The 17106-nt window shown below is 41.3% G+C and overlaps 1 protein-coding gene across 4 annotated transcripts in view; it reads right to left on the reverse strand.

The window, feature by feature from the left end:
- Nucleotides 1–17106, reverse strand: part of cacna2d3a (calcium channel, voltage-dependent, alpha 2/delta subunit 3a) — a 114856-nt gene that overhangs the window by 59940 nt on the left and 37810 nt on the right. For all 4 annotated transcript variants that reach the window (XR_011602406.1, XR_011602407.1, XM_070968102.1 and 1 more), the window contains exon 5: nt 3247–3409. Coding sequence is in view for 2 of the 4 variants with exons in the window: in XM_070968102.1 (XP_070824203.1) it covers nt 3247–3409 (163 nt within the window). In the remaining 2 variants the exon portion in view is untranslated. The remainder of the gene's footprint in view (nt 1–3246; nt 3410–17106) is intronic.

Consider the following 17106-nt stretch of genomic DNA (forward strand, 5'->3'; position numbering starts at 1 on the left):
TTTTGATAGCACTAATAAATATTAATAGTAGACAAACAGACACCTAGCATGACAGAGAAACTATATTTAATCATCCAAAATATTAAGTAAGTTATATGGCAATTATTTTGGGGATTAAAAAAAATCAGCCTTAATAGGTATAAAATATGTGACACGGTTTGCTAGCCAACCAGTTTTTTCAGCTTTGCAGTTTCTGTAGTTACTGCTCTCCACCTTCGTAGGGCAGTTATAATGTGTGTGTATGTGTAACACAGTATGTGTCTCTGCATGTACGCCCATGTGCATCTAGACAATATGTGCTATAGCTTTTGCTTCTAATCCTATCCAAACTGACTGTGATATATGGTCAGGCATATCCAATCACTGAAGCTTCTTTTCAATTTACAGGCCAAGGGAGTTGTGAATGTAACTGGTTAGCGACCAGACAGCCAAGCTTATCACAGCTGCTTACCACCACAATTTTGCTTGGTTCAGATGGAGGGCAGGGAAGATGGAAGTGGAAAAGGATGAACAGACAGACACAGTTGAACAGTAAGACACACACACAAAAGCCTTTAGAGAGAGATAAGGCAGGAAGGCAGACAGAAAGGCAGGCAGAAAATTACCGGGAGACAGTCAGACAGACAAGTACCTAATGGACAGAGAGAAAGAAAAGCAGATAACAGATTTCACATCATCTCCTATGCTGGCAACATTGTTCTGCTGTCAACAGTCATGCCAATAAGCCATGATTGAATTAGTCTTCTGGAAGCTAGCACGCTAAAGCCCTCTCTTGATAGTAAACACCCATCCACCTCTATGGAGTGGAGTGGAGAAGAGGTTGGATTTGATCCAGGCTCCATTTACACAACAATACAGTCACTTCTGGTGCAGTTTGAGTGTCTATTACAATCTGAGCTCGTCATGATGAGGCAGAGAGTATGGGCTCTACTTCCCCCCTAAGCTGTCATTTAAATTCATCTAAACTAATGCACTCCTTAATTCAATCTGATCAAAGGAGCTCCCATGATTCTATGCATTCACACATGCACATGTACTCAGATGAAAGAAAAACTACAGTATGTAGGTTTACCACATAATCTGAGCTGAAATTAACTTCACTTTATTAGCTGGGACCAGCGGCACTATAGCTTGCTCTGTCGGTTGGTTATGCCAATTGGCTGAAAGGGGGCATGACAGTTGCGGTGGCCTATGTGCAAAAAATGTGCATGACATCCAAATGGATTCACAGACTTGCATAAGATTTTGTGGAACGGTTGGTAAAGCACCAGAGGACAGCTGATTAACTGTTCATACCAATTGGCAATGAAGGGTGTGACAGAGGGACTGGCCGAACTTCCAAACAAATTAACGTAAAATCACCACAAGCACACGCAGACAGAAAGACATTCACATACAGACATACATGGACATGGATGCATGCGAGCTATTGTGTATTCACGCTTGCTAACGATTAAGGAGGAGGGTTTGCACAAGAGGAGCGAGGAAGCATGAGTAGGAACGGGACAGATGTGAGAAATGATGGGTGAGTGTAAACGAGTGGAGTGCAAACGCTCACATTCCCTCATCTCAGACAGTATAAAGGTAAGTGTGTGGACATCAGAGTATATCGACCTGCTGCAGATGTGTGCATGGCTTCACTGCGTCCATGGTACACGTCCTTGTCATGTAGCATCATGAAGTATTGAAGGTGCGGGTTGTGTTTTGGTTGAGATGTGAGTTTAGAAAATGGATGTTTTGATGTGATGTGTTCCTCCTGCGATTAATCTGCAGGGACATGGAGCTCTCCGCTATCATGGATTTAACCTCTGATTCATCTCCGCTGCCACCAAACCATTTATGAAGTGCACGGGCTACAGCTGGCTCTTCAGCACCATAAAAAACAGGCCGAGAGGACACCAACTTGCTACTACGTGTGGGGAAGGCACAGCCATATTTAGACAAAGAATGCAGGGTCTTCCTTCATTAGAACAATGGTCTCATCCCTGCTCTGTAACGCAATGCAGCATCATCCTGCAATTGCATTTGTCAATCAGATACATTCAAGCACAGATTACAAGCAGATGCCTTTAATGCTATTGGGAAGGCTTTACAGAGTATTTTGCTGCGCAGTGTTCTGGCATCATCCTTCATACCCACTGAAACACCGCTAAACCTGGACTTCCTCGATCATATTTCATCTTCTCACCTGCACCTGTGGCAACACACCCACACCGACGCACGCTGCTATTTTCCTTCTGAACACCTGCTAACTTCTTGGCTGAAAGCAAGTGAATGAAATATTAAAGACTCCCTGTTCACAGTACTGATAATGTCGTATTAATAGCCATACAAACTTTTGCAAATGCATTCCAAAGGAGTGATTTAAAAATGTTTCCAAAAGTTTTAAAGCATTGTTCACAAACTGTTTCCTGCCCTTAAGCCAATCCTCTCAGTCTCCTTTAGCAGATTTTTGCCCACCAACGAGCTCCCTGCAGTCCCAGCCAATACAACCACGTTATCACTGCCAGTGAACAAAGCCTGCAGATCTAAAACTCTTAAAGCTGTGTGTGTGTGTGTGTGTGTGTGTGTGTGTGTGTGTGTGTGTGTGTGTGTGTGTGTGTGTGTGTGTGTGTGTGTGTGTGTGCGTAATTCTACACATTTGCCTGTGAATCAAATCAAAATTACTCTTCCTCTCCCTGCCAGCCTGCCAGCCTCACTCTCCAAGCTCTTTCATTCAATTTCTTTCCATTTCATTCTCTTTTCTCCTGCCACTCTCACTTGCTTTTTTCTCTTTTTTCCACCTAGCGGTAATTAATCGGTTGCTCAGACCTTCCATCAGTCTGACTTAACCTACTTTCTTTCTCATTTACTTTCTCCCTCTTTCCCTCTCTCGCCGTATAATTTCTTTGCCTCTGGTAGCTGGGTTAAGCCGACATGACATTCACTCTGTCCACTGAGCATTGTACAAGGCCATGACTTCATTGGTTGGACTTGAGTGGATGGTAAATTAGCAGAATGTCTGATTATTTAACTGCTAATTAAGTCAGTGTGTGGTGGGGATGATCCAGAGTTACAGTTAATGAACTCAAATCCTGCTCCTGACACAAGCGGACATGGATGCGTGCATACAGGAATGATTGTTTTTTAGATTGGTATTTCAATTACCCACACTATCGAACAGTTCAGCAAAATAGCTGTTCTTGAGGGGCGATGGTGTTCACCTTTTTTGCACACCTTCATCATACACTGAGCTGGTGAACATACCTTTGTTGTACATGTTGGTGGGCACCTGGACCACGCTGAGACTGAGGTTGACTGACAGGTTGTTGAAGTGATCATTGGGTTGCAGGATGAACTCTCCTCCCAGCTCTACGCTGTTCCCCACCTCGTCCACCTCATTGATCAACACTGCATTGAAGTACTCATACTGGAGATCAGAAGGAAGAGATGAAGAGGAGACAGAAAGAGAGACAGTGATGAGAGCCCACATACAGTTAGATTCACCTACATCAGAGCTGCCAAAAGAGGGGCCTGTGGGCCGATGTTGGCCCACCATAAGGTTTGAATCTTTGATTCAGAATCATGTACCTCAGAGTCAATGTGTGAATTATATTATCACTGAACAGAACGACTGGGTCACTTAAGTGCTGAGTCAGAGTAGTTTGAGGTAACCTGAATCCCTGGTTCAAGCCAGACGTGCATGTTGTTGGAAAGCTGCTGAGCTGACAAATCTCTCCTCTGCTCCAACACTCCTTCCTAGGTAGATACTGCATGTGGTGCTCTGCCTCCACTGTATTTTTAGTACTGCGCATACTGGGGAGACTATTAATAAATCATAGAGCTAGATAAATATAGCACACATGGCTGCCTGCATCCCGAAGGCTCTGAAGTCTGAGATACCACACAGGGGCAAAGCCTGCAAAGGCTATAGCCAATGCAGAAAAAGACAATGAAGAGATGAAGATATTCAAGTAAGTAAAAGAAAAATTTGACATTTTAGAGTAAAAACTGAAAGGCTTGCATATTTATGTATGTTTACATGTAAATGAACCACTCATAAACACACAGAGGCTGTAAAACATTAAATTATGCAAATCTGAGCTGAAACAAGTGAACTTATCACAACTTTTTAAGGCGTCATCTGTCTTTGTATAAAAATATTCAACTTTTCGTTCAATCTTGAAAGAACCGAAGTGACTCCTGTTGTGGTCCCAGTGCATCACTACAGAAGCTCAGGTGCTGTGCACTCATTCTTACCAATCAGTGTGCTTTCAACTTATTTGGAAGTACTTTCTTCTCATTTACAACTAAATTTTACTTTGGTGAAATCTGAAATCAGTCCTGATTCACAACACTAAAATTTGCTTTAAAACATTGTTATTTTCAACACAATTTCAGTTATGTGGGTAGGTAGGATAACAAGTGCTGTCACAAAATGGGTGATGGAGAGCAACCTTTACTCCTTGCTTAAATAAAAATACATTTTACTGCTCTTACTGTCAGTAGCGACGGCAGCGGCGGCGCTTCAATCTTTTGCGCAGGTGAACGGTGGTGATTGCATGGCTTAAGGCCACATTGATTTCTCTTGTAATGACCAAGAGAATAGGATTTGAAAAGAGGCCTCTGAGGAGAATGAATTGCTATTCTCAAGAGTCCAATACAAAGCCTCAGTACATGTGTTATCATTCAGGGGGACAGACTCTCTCTGGACTTTGATTTTTGAGAGACTGACAAGACTACAGGTCCGAGTAAAGGGTGAACGGGCTCAGAGAAAACAGTACAGACTACACATTTTAAAGTCACCATACCCGAACTATTCCTCACCAAATCCTGACACCAGCCATATTTTATTGTCCCACCACTCACTTCGGTGGATGCTTTCCTCTATATGCCTGACTAACCACACTGCCTTATCCTCTCTATTCAAGTGTCCAGTAACCTTCATTTGGGCTAAATCTTCCCAGCTCCTCCTGAGGAACACCATCCTCCTCTCAGCCCGGTGCAAAACACAGATAAAGCCATCAATTAGGCTGGCAAACGTAGTGCCTATCGGTGTAATTAATCAGTCTTGATTAGGCTTATTAGCCTTTTATCAGGGGGAACACTGCCATTTCAAGGTGAGGGTGCACAGTGTTGCATATTTCTGCCAATATTTCCCCTCATTTCTTTCACCTGATTCTCTCTACAGCTGTTTGGACTCAAAGCACTCAAAAAATATATATTCTTTTTAAAAAGGTGCAGGCTGGGAAGGCCAAAGTGCACAGAACATTAAGTACATGGCAACCTTTCATATAATGCCAGTGGGTGCAGGACACGCGTTTCTTCAGTCAGCGTTTAGCTATGTCAGTACAAGACATTAGTATGCAACTCACTTTTGGGTTTTGACCCACCAATTGTGAAAATCTGATCTACATTGACCTTTACGATGTTTGGGATACCAGCCACTTTCCACAACCAGCATGGTACCTAGTTTTTTTTTTTTCCATTGCAATGGGGTGAACAGAATGCAAATTAGTTGACTTTGACAAGGACTTTTTTTATTTGAGTTGTGCTGCCTTTTGGGGAAACACTTCAACCTTGTGCTTTTAAGGATAGACGGAAAAGTTAACAAGCAGGGAAGAGTGAAGAAATTTTCAAAATCTCTTCAAAATGCCTACTTTAAGCCTGACAGGTTAGCTCTGACAGTAAAAGTTCTGGGAAGAGAGAAAAGATATAATTATGTGGCACTTTTCGAAAGTATTTAGCATGGAATATTAAAAAGGCAGAATAGTGGCAAACAGAAAAGCAACAAAACAGAAAAACATCGCCACAAAAGCAAAACATAAGCTTCCACTGTCTCCATAGCTCGACTATCGTTATTTACACCAAACAAAAGTGAAGAGGGGGAGAGTAAGTCACTGACAGGGAAAAAAGAGGAGAGCAAGAAGAGAGAGGAGAAGAAAGGACAGGCGATAGATAACAGGCATAGGACAGGACAGGACAACGGGATAAGATGGCATAAGACAGGATTGGACATGCAAGGATTATACAATACGATAAAGTGAAAAGAGAGGGCAGAAAAGAAAACTATGGAATGCAATAGGTTACGACAGGAGTGGACAAATTTAAAAGGACAGAACAGGATACGATAAAAGAAAATGAGTCAAACGGCTGTATCAGCTGTGTAGGTGACATATTTGGCTACTTTAAACCAGCTATAATCTATAGCTGCACGTCAACAATGGCTCATGTGACTGATTATCATGCGACTCTGCAGTTCTCTAAGCTTTATGCAGCATTCCAGCGTCTTTCGGCTCGTTGTTTTGGGTTTCTAGTCTGAAAATGGACTGTTGTTGCTCCTGTTCTGGAAAAAGAGGCTCTCAAAAAAAAAAAAAACATATCAGGTGAATGTGTAAATAAGCAAGTGTTTGCTAACAAGTTTGCCATATCAACTTTAAAATGGTAATCTGCCCTTGTTGTGTTCACAGCTTTCTGCATTTGAACCGTGATCAAAAAAAACTGTTGCTTCCAGGAAAGCGGGTCCAACGACAGAATCTGGTGAGGTTGCAGGATCAGCGACCTTCAGGCAGAGGGAAACTCTGGCACAGTTTCTCAATGCAGAGAATTGCTTACGTGTCCTGTTCACCCATCTCTTGCTTGCTCTGCACCTAAACTCTCTTTCCCTGGCAACCGTATCTATATTTCCTGCCAAAGAGAGCCATGGTGCCCAGAGACAGCCTTAATTACACTCGATTATCATCTTCATAGCCTCTCCAGGCCACTTTCAGTATGTTCCTCTCCAGTCCAGAGAAATCCATACAAAATACAGATGAAAAGAACACATGACTGACTTTCAGTACCTTGTGCCCTTAAGTACTCCTGTTCTTATTTTTGTGATTGCTCAATTATCTTTAATATTTCATTCAATCAATTCTTTAGTTCACCATGAGCCAAAAACATTCTTTAAAAGCATTCAACAGCTTGAACAAGCACAAATTACCTCCTTGTAAATGGTGTAATGAGCAAAATGGAGCTACTGGGAGCTGTAGAAAGACTTTTTCATGAGTCATGAGTGCGATGTTGACAGACTTGCTTGTTGGCAAACACAATAGCTGTCGGTGCAGAGGGACTCGTAAAGCAAATGACAAATACTTCAGAACAAAGCTTTGACCTCAACCTAAAATCTTCAGTGGCTAAAGGCAAAATTAGGGTACTTAAAAATCGGGAGCTTAGTTTACACAAAATGAACACAGACGACATACACACATACACACACAGGGTGCACAGAGGCAGAGCCAACTGCACCTGCGGCAGGCATCTTCTCGCTGTTCTCTTTCTGCCATTGTTTTCTTCGTACCTGTTCTATCATTCTTGCTCTCACTTCCCCCGTCTCTCCCTCCCAACCTGATTTATCCCTCTCCTTTTCTGGCTCAGCCTGTTTCCTTCTACCTATTGTTCACTGGCAGCATGCAATCCTCATCAAGCTCCTCGCCACGCTCCGCCTCCCCCCGGTATTCAACTCAAATGTGCTCTCTTATGCATAGAGCTCTCATTGGCAAGGTTTGGCTACTATCAGCTCTATCTGTGAGACCATTGTTGCAATTGCCAGGTTGTCTCTGTCTGGTCCCCCCTCTCTATCTGTTTGTCTCTCCAATCTCGCTGGCTGCGCTCCATCCTTCCTCTCTGTCTGTACAATTGGTGGAATAAGGAAATTAGATAAATCTCAGTTGCTAAATAAAAGCAATTTCCAGCAACCGTAGCTCTTTATGCCACTGCAGACAGTACAAAAGCAAAGTTAATTTGTCAAACGGCTAAAAAACACATGCATATGCATCAATATACAGTATATGTTGGACAGACTATCACACGCGAAGAAGCACGTTTCATAATGACAGTGACAATCTCAGGATCCAAGACAGAAAACAACAGTTACTAATGGCTCAATTAAGAGAAACAATTGAAGTTGTGCAGCTGTTCGGGCTCTATACCCATAAGTAAGTGTCTTGAAAGACACTGAGAGAAAAGGCACAGACAAGAGAAAACGCCACCACAGGCATTAGCTGTTAAAAGTATAGCAAATATAAAGTCAAGTCAAAAAAAAGTTAAACAAACAACAGTTAATGAGTCTGCTAATAGACTTGTTTAAATTCACAGCATGTGGGCTTTAATTTTGATTAAAATTGCACCCATCAGCTTTTAAGTTTCAATAGTGTGGGAGTGAGCGTGGGGGTGGGAACGGAGGCAGGAGCAAAGTACAGTGTACAGTATGTATGTGCGTGCATCAGCGCACGCTCCCGAGAATCAACCGAGGCTACGTGTGTGTAAGTGCAGGAATGAGTGTGTGTATGTGTCCAAGTGTGGGTGTATGTATGTGTTGAGTAAGTCAATTATGCCATTCCAGCATTACAGTGAAGGAGTGCCCAGTGCCACTAATGCAGTCCCTGATCATGGTGTTAACAACCTGATCTTTAACGCCGCAGTGCATTACACTGAGAGATCGCACATGTTCTACCAGCACCCACCCACTCAGTGTGGTACAGACAGAGAGGGGGAGGATGAGAGGAGGGGTGACTGGAGGTAAACAGTGGAGGATATTTCAGCTTCCTGTTTCAAAACATAAGCCCAAAGAATGGATGGATTTGAGGTGTTCCATGCATCATTTTAACATCAATGTCAGCACACAGTGAGGAGATACTTTCATTACAAGTTCTAATTATACACCCTCTTCTTTTCTCTTTACTTATGGCATTCCTTTGGGTGAATCGCTCTGAAATTCATTTATTTTTGTAATTTCTTATGCCACGGAAGTATTAAAAAGGCACAATTCACAGATGACGCTACAATGTTACAGTGCTCATTGGGTCTAAAAGGTCAAACCAGAAAAAGGCAGTTCATTATTTCATCACGTTCAACTGTCTGAAATAAATACTGATCGCAGAGTTGAAACATTAACTCAATTAAATGATTACTTGATTCACTGGAGCAATGCGAAGACCTCACCTGGGGCTCTGAGAAACTGGAATGAGCATATGTTAACGTTTTCTGACATTTAACAGAAAGAATAATTATTTGATTCATCAGGACAATAATCATTCATGCAGACCCAACAATACACTGTATACAACACTACAGTCTCTACTGTGACGCTGTAAGCATCAACAAGTGTTTGCTCACTCTTATAGCAGAAATAAAATCCCTATGTTGAGAGACATCACATAATTCAATCTGCAAACGCTCATAACTGTTTTCTTTTACTTATGTGAAGCAATTCACTAAATTAATGACATTGGATAATCACAAAAACAACAGTAGCAGTAATTTAATTAGGTTTTTCATTCACTTTTTCTCATTTCTTTTGCTTTATCAGGCTTTCCATTAAACATGTCTTCTTGCATATGCTCCTTCATTGTTGTAGTTTCTTTTATGCGGCACAATTGGAAATCTACATTTTTTTAAACAATATCTTTTATTAATTCATCTTTGATTGATTTTCTTATATTCTTTTCAAAATTAAATTGTATGGGAAACACTTTGAAAAGACCTCAGCAGGAATTATGCCATACTGTATATACATAGGCATGCTTCTGCATTGAACTGTCTTTTTGTGAGTGCTGAGTGAGATTTGTAGGAAGGTATTACACCAAGTCACAGACTTAATTCTTTAAAAGCTGTTATTTCCCAAGTTGAGGGGCTGTCTTTTTAACAGTTTTATTCATCCAAGTTGCTGGAGTGTAACTTATTTATTGTAGGCTTCATGGCAGAAATGTGATATAATATTCATAGTTGTGTTTTGATTTGTGGATTAACATCTAAAAATAAGAATGATGAAGTGATGACAACTTCACGGTGACATCATAATATTTGCAAAAAACACTTTTCTGTCCATAACTCAGGAACAGGAGGGGAGACTGTTATCATATTTCTCATTTGGTCGAATGCTGAATTAGTGACACTAATCTTGGGCGTGCACCTTGAAACTGTGGTGACTGTATAGATCTTGTGTGCGTGAAGCATCCACATTTTAGAATTTGTATTATCTTTGCAGGAACATCCATATTTGAAGCAATGTATTCCCCCACAAGCTCAGTGGTTTGCCAGTACTGAGCTTCAGGTGAACGTCGTTGTCCTCCTCCAAAGTCTTCACTACATAAATTATGAGTCTGGACAGAAATGGATATAAACTGCAACTTGACTGTAGTTGTCATTGGCAAAGATGTGTATGGCAGAAGACATATTTGCCAAATATATTGCACTAAAAGCATAAAGGAAGGAGTCTCATTTGCCTTAAAGAGGAGCACCTATGAAGCTTAGGAGCCTACATGCACCCAGTCATGCACATACAGCATGGGAGTGTGTGACCCACCCACATGCACATGCTCACATACAAACTATGTGAATACTCCTGTTGATTTTGATAAATACTCTTGCTGCAAAGAACACAACAGTGAGTCAACAGCCTCAAGGAGCGAGAGCGAGACAGAGAGGAGACCACATGTGAAGCGGGGGTTTGACCGTGACGCTCCACCCTCTGGTGTTCACTTTTAACTCTCATCTCCACTTCGAGTCTTCTCTTTTATTCACCCACATCCCTACTCGCTTTCTTCACGGTTGGGGAAGGGGGAGACACCACTCCCAGAAATGTGTGAAAATGTGACTGGGAAACAACCAGGGGGCATCGATGCAGGTAATCAGCAAGTAAACAAGACAGCAGATTGAGTAAATAACTTGGAGGAAAGGCCAAGTTTGAGTTCATGTGCTGTGCTTAAAATCCTTCTTCATGCATCTTAGATTTTTTGCTCACCCACTCGGAGAAAAACATGGCTAAAATCTACAGCAGCCAAGTGAGGCTAAAATGTTCATTACACACAGTGGCGTATGTGTGTGTGTGTGTGCAAATTGTTATCAAGTTGTATTTTGGTATTAAAGATTTCATGTTACAGCAAAACTGTGGAAAGAAATGCATGGAAATACACACAAAGTACTATGCCAGTAAGAATAAGTTAAATGCTTTTCAGTCACTAAGCAGTCAATGTTCTCTTAACTAATAATTAATTGGAAAACTCGGTACTTATCTCTCCAAACTCTCTCTAGAGTCAACACTGAATTGTGGAGAGAGACTCAGGAAAGTCATTACAGGTAAGAGAGAACTTACCTGCTGTCACCTGACCTACAGTTTTTCCTATCAGAGCTTCTGTGTGATAAACTACATAAAACAGGGGTTCCCAAACTTTTCCATGCCATGGCCCCCCAAACAGCATTAGCTTCTGGTCGGGGACCCCCTTTTTTTAGAATGATTTTATTACTTTTATTCACTATTCAATAAATATTACATATGTTTAGCATAAGAATATTAACGAACATGTCTTCAACACTGTATTATAGAAATTATAAGAAATCAAACCTCTCTCAACTGTGTGTGTGTTCACTATTCAATAATTATTACATTTGTTTAGCATAAGAATATTATTAACTAACATGTTTTGCTTTTTTGCTTCTTCTTCTTAACTTCCCTCCAATTTTCTGAGGCCCCCCTAGCAGCCCCCACTTTGAAAACCACTGACATAAGATACAGTAGAAACACATTTCATATGACTGTTAGCTGCAGCGAGTTGCACGCCAACTCTTTGATGCTTGGGTGCAAATCTGGTTTTCTGGAAAGTGCAGTGTTGATACTGTAGTTTGGGTTGACTGCATGCTAGCTCATTGAAAAATCTGCTAGCATATACTACAAAAAGTTATTTGATTGTTTTTTCCCCCCTTCCAAAGGCTAATGCTTTTATTGTGTTCTGATAAAAATCACATATTATCAGCAATGGTACAAAAAAATGACAAGCAGGATAGGGTACTGTAGGTTTCTTTTTGATCTGTCAGGTTCATAAAAGAAGTCTTTTTACTGAAACTGATTCATTCTTTCAAATAAGCTTTCAAGGCGTGATTGGAGGTAGTACCCTATCTCTCTGTGGGGAACCTTTTTGAACCTTTCTCTCTGAGAATGAAGAAGAAGGTACCTTTAAATGCTTTGAGTGTGGAGTTGGCAAGCCGGCGAGAGATAATATGTGTCTGGATATGGAAGAAGCAGTGTGTGTGTGTGTGCGTGTGTGTGTGTGTGCGTGTGTGTGTGTGTGCGTGTGTGTGTGTGGTGTATTTCTGCATTATACATAGGACAGACAAGGCCAACTATGGCATAAATGGCTTAAAAATCCAGCTTCGCATCACTGGCCATGCATGCGACAATACAGTGAAGCACTCTGGATACACAGGCGCACACACTCAGGTCAAATAATTTTTTGCCAGTAATAAGAAGAACAAATTGGCAAATCAACAAGCATGTGGCCACCTCTCTGCACTCTATGGTAATACCCTAGACAGGGGAGTACGAGAACAAAAGAGAGAGTGACAGAGAGAGGGAGGAAGGGAGAGGGAGAGGGAGAGAGAGAGAGAGAGAGAGAGAGAGAGAGAGAGAGAGAGAGAGCAAGATTAAGCATTTCTCTCCCACTGCTCCCTCCAGACTGGGGCTACATTTTCAGTCAACATCAGGCTTGGCAATTGGCTGTTTGTCTCCAACCTCCAAGGAAGGATTTCATTGGCTGCAGAGGGCATGGGAGACTGCTCTCCGCTTTCCTATTTACAGTACATGAGCATTGCGGGTAAAAGAGCAAGGGAGGAAAATCGCAGCAGATTACCGTGCCAATTTCACATGGAAGCAGAGGAGCTCTGGAAAGGATAGATAAGGAAATTCCTATCAAACCGCTGCCAGCCAAATATGTATCCAATAGCAAAAAAAAAAAAAAAAACACCACACAAACATTTTATCATAGACCCCCGAATAGTGATGGAGGAGGTTTCACCCTACAGCGTAGATGTGGTATTTTTAGCACAGCTGGTGATAATTACCATCTATTCACCATGTTCTGCAGTAAAAAGCACTATTAGAAATGCCACCATCAGAGCTGGGCAGACACACACACACACACACACACACACACACACACAGGTATACACATACAGCGCTCACAAATATGTACAGTACATACATATTAATATTCATGCATGCAGACAGGAAGGAAAAAGAAGTACAGCAGTTTGTGATCACAGCTAAAGAATGCTCAACCATTTCATTTTATGCTCAGGTAATTCAAAACACAATTAGCAAAGAGAAATTAATGGCTGCAACATCATTTGCCAAGAGGTTCTGACAAACCTGCTTAACTAAGGATAAATACCAACACACACACTCGCACATATACATCCAGATGCAGAGATACACACACGCGAACATGGAAGAATGACGGCCAGGAAACAACAGTCTGTTCTTATTAGTCTGATGACCGAGCTGTGAAGCGGGGACCGATTTGTGACGGGTGTCAGAACACCATGTGGAACCGCCCACATTTGGATGAGGACTTCGTCTGTGATCATCAAATTCTTTCAAAACGCTTTCTGAAAAATCTGATGCAACTATTTGTCAGTTCTTTATTTTCCACTGAAACTGCTGAGGACAGAGAGGACAGTTCCTGGCCAATCGCAGAAGTCAGAGTAACTTTTCAGGCAGTCAGTCTGACCCCGAACGATGGGAGGGGAGACAATGACGAAGAGGACGGAGAGGATGACAGTAATAGAGTAATGTTTGGAGAAGTGTATACCATTCTGCGTTGTTGACTGATTTCTAATGATGATGAAGCTGATGGTAGTAATAGTTTTGTCATATGATGACTGAAGGACCCACAGTTAAAAGTCCCCTGTGGAGGATTTAGGGGTATCTATTGTGAGAAATGGAATTGTGTTTTTTTAGTGAATAATCACCTGAAAATTAGAATACAACAGCCCAGAATGAACAAACCAAACACTGGCACCGAAAAACATGAAAAACACAAAAGGAACTCGACACACTCCCTCTGTAGATATAAAGATTTCATTCTAAGGTAACCAAAATACAATGATTCTTATTTTCCGGATATAACACACTAATGAAAACATACTGATGAATATTAAATTCCTATTCTGCCAATAGAACCTCCTAAAGTCTAAGATTTAGATGGCATGTATATCAGTACGTATGTGCTGAAATGAGCGTGGCTAACGAAACCCTGTCGTCCTACAGGCAATCAGGCAATGTCCTAAGAGGCTGTGTATTCCTGGTTTAGAAATTAAGCTCTGGAATGAAGTAACACTGCATTGTACAACAAATGCATCTGCCGTTACGTTAATCTCTGATTAAAGTAGATGCTATTACTGCGGTCACACACCGTGCCGTGGAGCATCTGCCAGGTACATGTAATTGCATTATCACGTTCATATTTCTCCTCCGTCATCTCTCTCTCTTTCCTCCTCCTCTTTCCCTTCCTCTTCTCACTCTCACTGTTGCTTTTGGTATATTACATACATAATACAGGTATGCTGGTATAATATGCCATCGCCTGATTATGGTATCTCACTCTGTCCCAGATATTGTGAATGTCTGCATTACAGTATAGACTCTCTATCAGCCATTATCAGCTCTGCCGCTGTGTCATCAAAACTGAAACAAAGGGACAGTCACTTTGCTGGGCTCATCTCATCACCGCCAAGTAATTACTGGCATAAAGCACTGCTGTGAGCCCACACAGTGTTACTGCCCCTCAAGCAGCATATGAAAACACAAACACGCACAGACAAGCTTCACCAAGTGACACATGCATGCAGATGTCCACAAGAACATGCAAAATTACCATCACAGATAAATACATGACAAGCACAAGTATGTATCTGTAAGGAGAGTTTTGTTTGCATGCAAACAAACAACAACAACACACACAGACATGTACAGATAAAGTAAGATACATCGAAATACACACACGCAAAAAGCGATTCTGCGATGAAATGCTGTTCAGCTGCTGATACACTACACATTTTCCAGATTGGTGTTCAAACCCACAGTGAACTTCTTGCAATCAGCTGTGGGTGACTGTGCAGGTGGAGCAAACACAATTTTAAGATTGTAAAAAAAGAGCAAAGTCTCTCAAAACAAATCACAACATTGTGTCACTGCATTGCATTTTGGTTTAAATTTAGATCTCCTACTTTTTGTTGGAAAATTGTGAGCACTTGCTAATGTGAAATTTCCACGTGACATAATCTGTGGACCTGTAACTAATGATTATTTTGTTTATCAATCAATCTGCCAATTATTTCCTCATTTCACTGATTAATTGTTTGGTCTAAAATTGTGAAAAACAGGTATTAAATATTCCCAATCCCAGGCTGGCTTCCTCTCCTCTGAAGCATTGTTTAAGAGTTATAGGGTGGAATTAAATTAAAAACTGTCAGAGTATGTGGAGAATCAGGTGGCCAAAAAAGAAAGAAAAAAGGAAAGGGACACTACGTGAGGAAGCTCCAGAGCTGGACAGCAGTCAGTGGTTAAATTTAGTAATTGATCCTCTTTAATGGCCCATGACAGCAGAAAACCTCTGGGCATTCATGATAATGCCTTAAAGAGCTGACAGAGTAAACACATACTCACCGCCACAGGCAGAGACACAGGCAAGCATAACACACACGCCAGAGACTTTATAAGTAGTTTAGCAGCAAGTCAGCTTAGCATCATATTTCCTCTTTAAAAGTCAAGTTTCTGCTGTTGCTCCTCCTACTTTAATAAACTCTGTTCTGAGATGTGCACGATGTGCAGCGAACTCAGGCGAAAACATCACAAGTAGACTGTCTCTCTCTCTCTGGCTCACACACACACACACACACACACACACACACACACACACACACACACACACACACACACACACACACACACACACACACACACACACAATACACAGCTGCACTCTAAAAATTAAAGCTGCTCAAATGGATTTGAGGCAGAACCATGAGAGCAGAGGCTGGGTTTGGGGGTGTGTATGCAGATATGATTAGCTGAATGCATTTGCCCAAGTCTGCAGAACTGAGGGTGGAACTCCTCGGGAACAGTTTAAAACGCGTCGTGTTTTTGAGTTGGAATATGACAGCGATACAATACCATAAATAATTCATAATTTATGTTTAAGACTCAGAATGTGTTTGTTACTGAGTAAATTCTGGCATTAAAAAACACGAGGATTAATTACTTCACATTTGATTCTTCTCACAGACCTACAACTTTATCTTTAGTTATTAATATTATACATCTATAGGCACAATCATGATGCTGTTGCTGAGTGGTAGATTAGTTCTACTGAGACTAAAGAGTTGGACTCCTAAATATTAACCTCGTCTGATGGGGTGGAGTAAAAGCTAACTCAAATTTGTCCTGGACTCAGGTTGAGCTAATGACGAAGTTCATATTTATACATATTTCTAATATTTCCACATGCATACTATGTGTTACAATGAGGCTGGGGCTTAAATTACCACCATTTATGTGTTTTAATATTTGTAGTTAAGAGAAGAGTGACTTCATCATAGTGGCTAACAGCCTATAGCAGCAGACTAGACTGAGGCTATGAATGCTATAGCACCATCTGTGTGTAGTTATCGTAACTGAATCGTGGCAAAAACTACAAACCGTATATACAATTTGGAAAAAAGTAAAACTTAACATCAGGAAAAAAAACACAGCATCACTTGTAAAACCATTAAAATTGTGTATGCAACACTGACTCCTATCAATGGAAAGAGCTGTAGCCTCAGCCTCTTCAATGTCTGCCTTTTGCTACCAAAAAGGGGAAAGAACTGAGAAATGTTGTCTCAATTCATTAACAGCCATAAGCTGTTTTGGTTACAACATGTGCCTCTTGAGGATCTGAGAAAACCTCTCCACCACCTTCCAGTACTTTGCACCTTTAAAAATCCAGTGCTCTGACCAGATGGCTCCATGCTAATAGGTGATTCTGCAGTGTGTTTCTGCAGTCTTCTGCAGATTCTGTCTTGGGACAATGAACATTTTTTACATTTTTCAGTTAGTGCAGTTTATGGCATAAAAAGACCTCTCCTCACATGCTCTCTCTCATTCTGATTGTTCTCTAAGCCCTGCGTGTGTGTGTGTGCATCACACTCATGAAGTAACTCAGAAAACCGCCTCTTGAGATTGCTGTTTCATTGTGTAAGACCCATTAAACAAGATGGACCCATGAATGTGCAGGACGTGATGACCGACAGGTGTTGAGGAACTCGGGTGGA

This window comes from Chaetodon trifascialis, chromosome 8, assembly GCF_039877785.1.
Source record: "Chaetodon trifascialis isolate fChaTrf1 chromosome 8, fChaTrf1.hap1, whole genome shotgun sequence".
Classification (NCBI taxonomy): Eukaryota; Metazoa; Chordata; class Actinopteri; order Chaetodontiformes; family Chaetodontidae; genus Chaetodon; species Chaetodon trifascialis.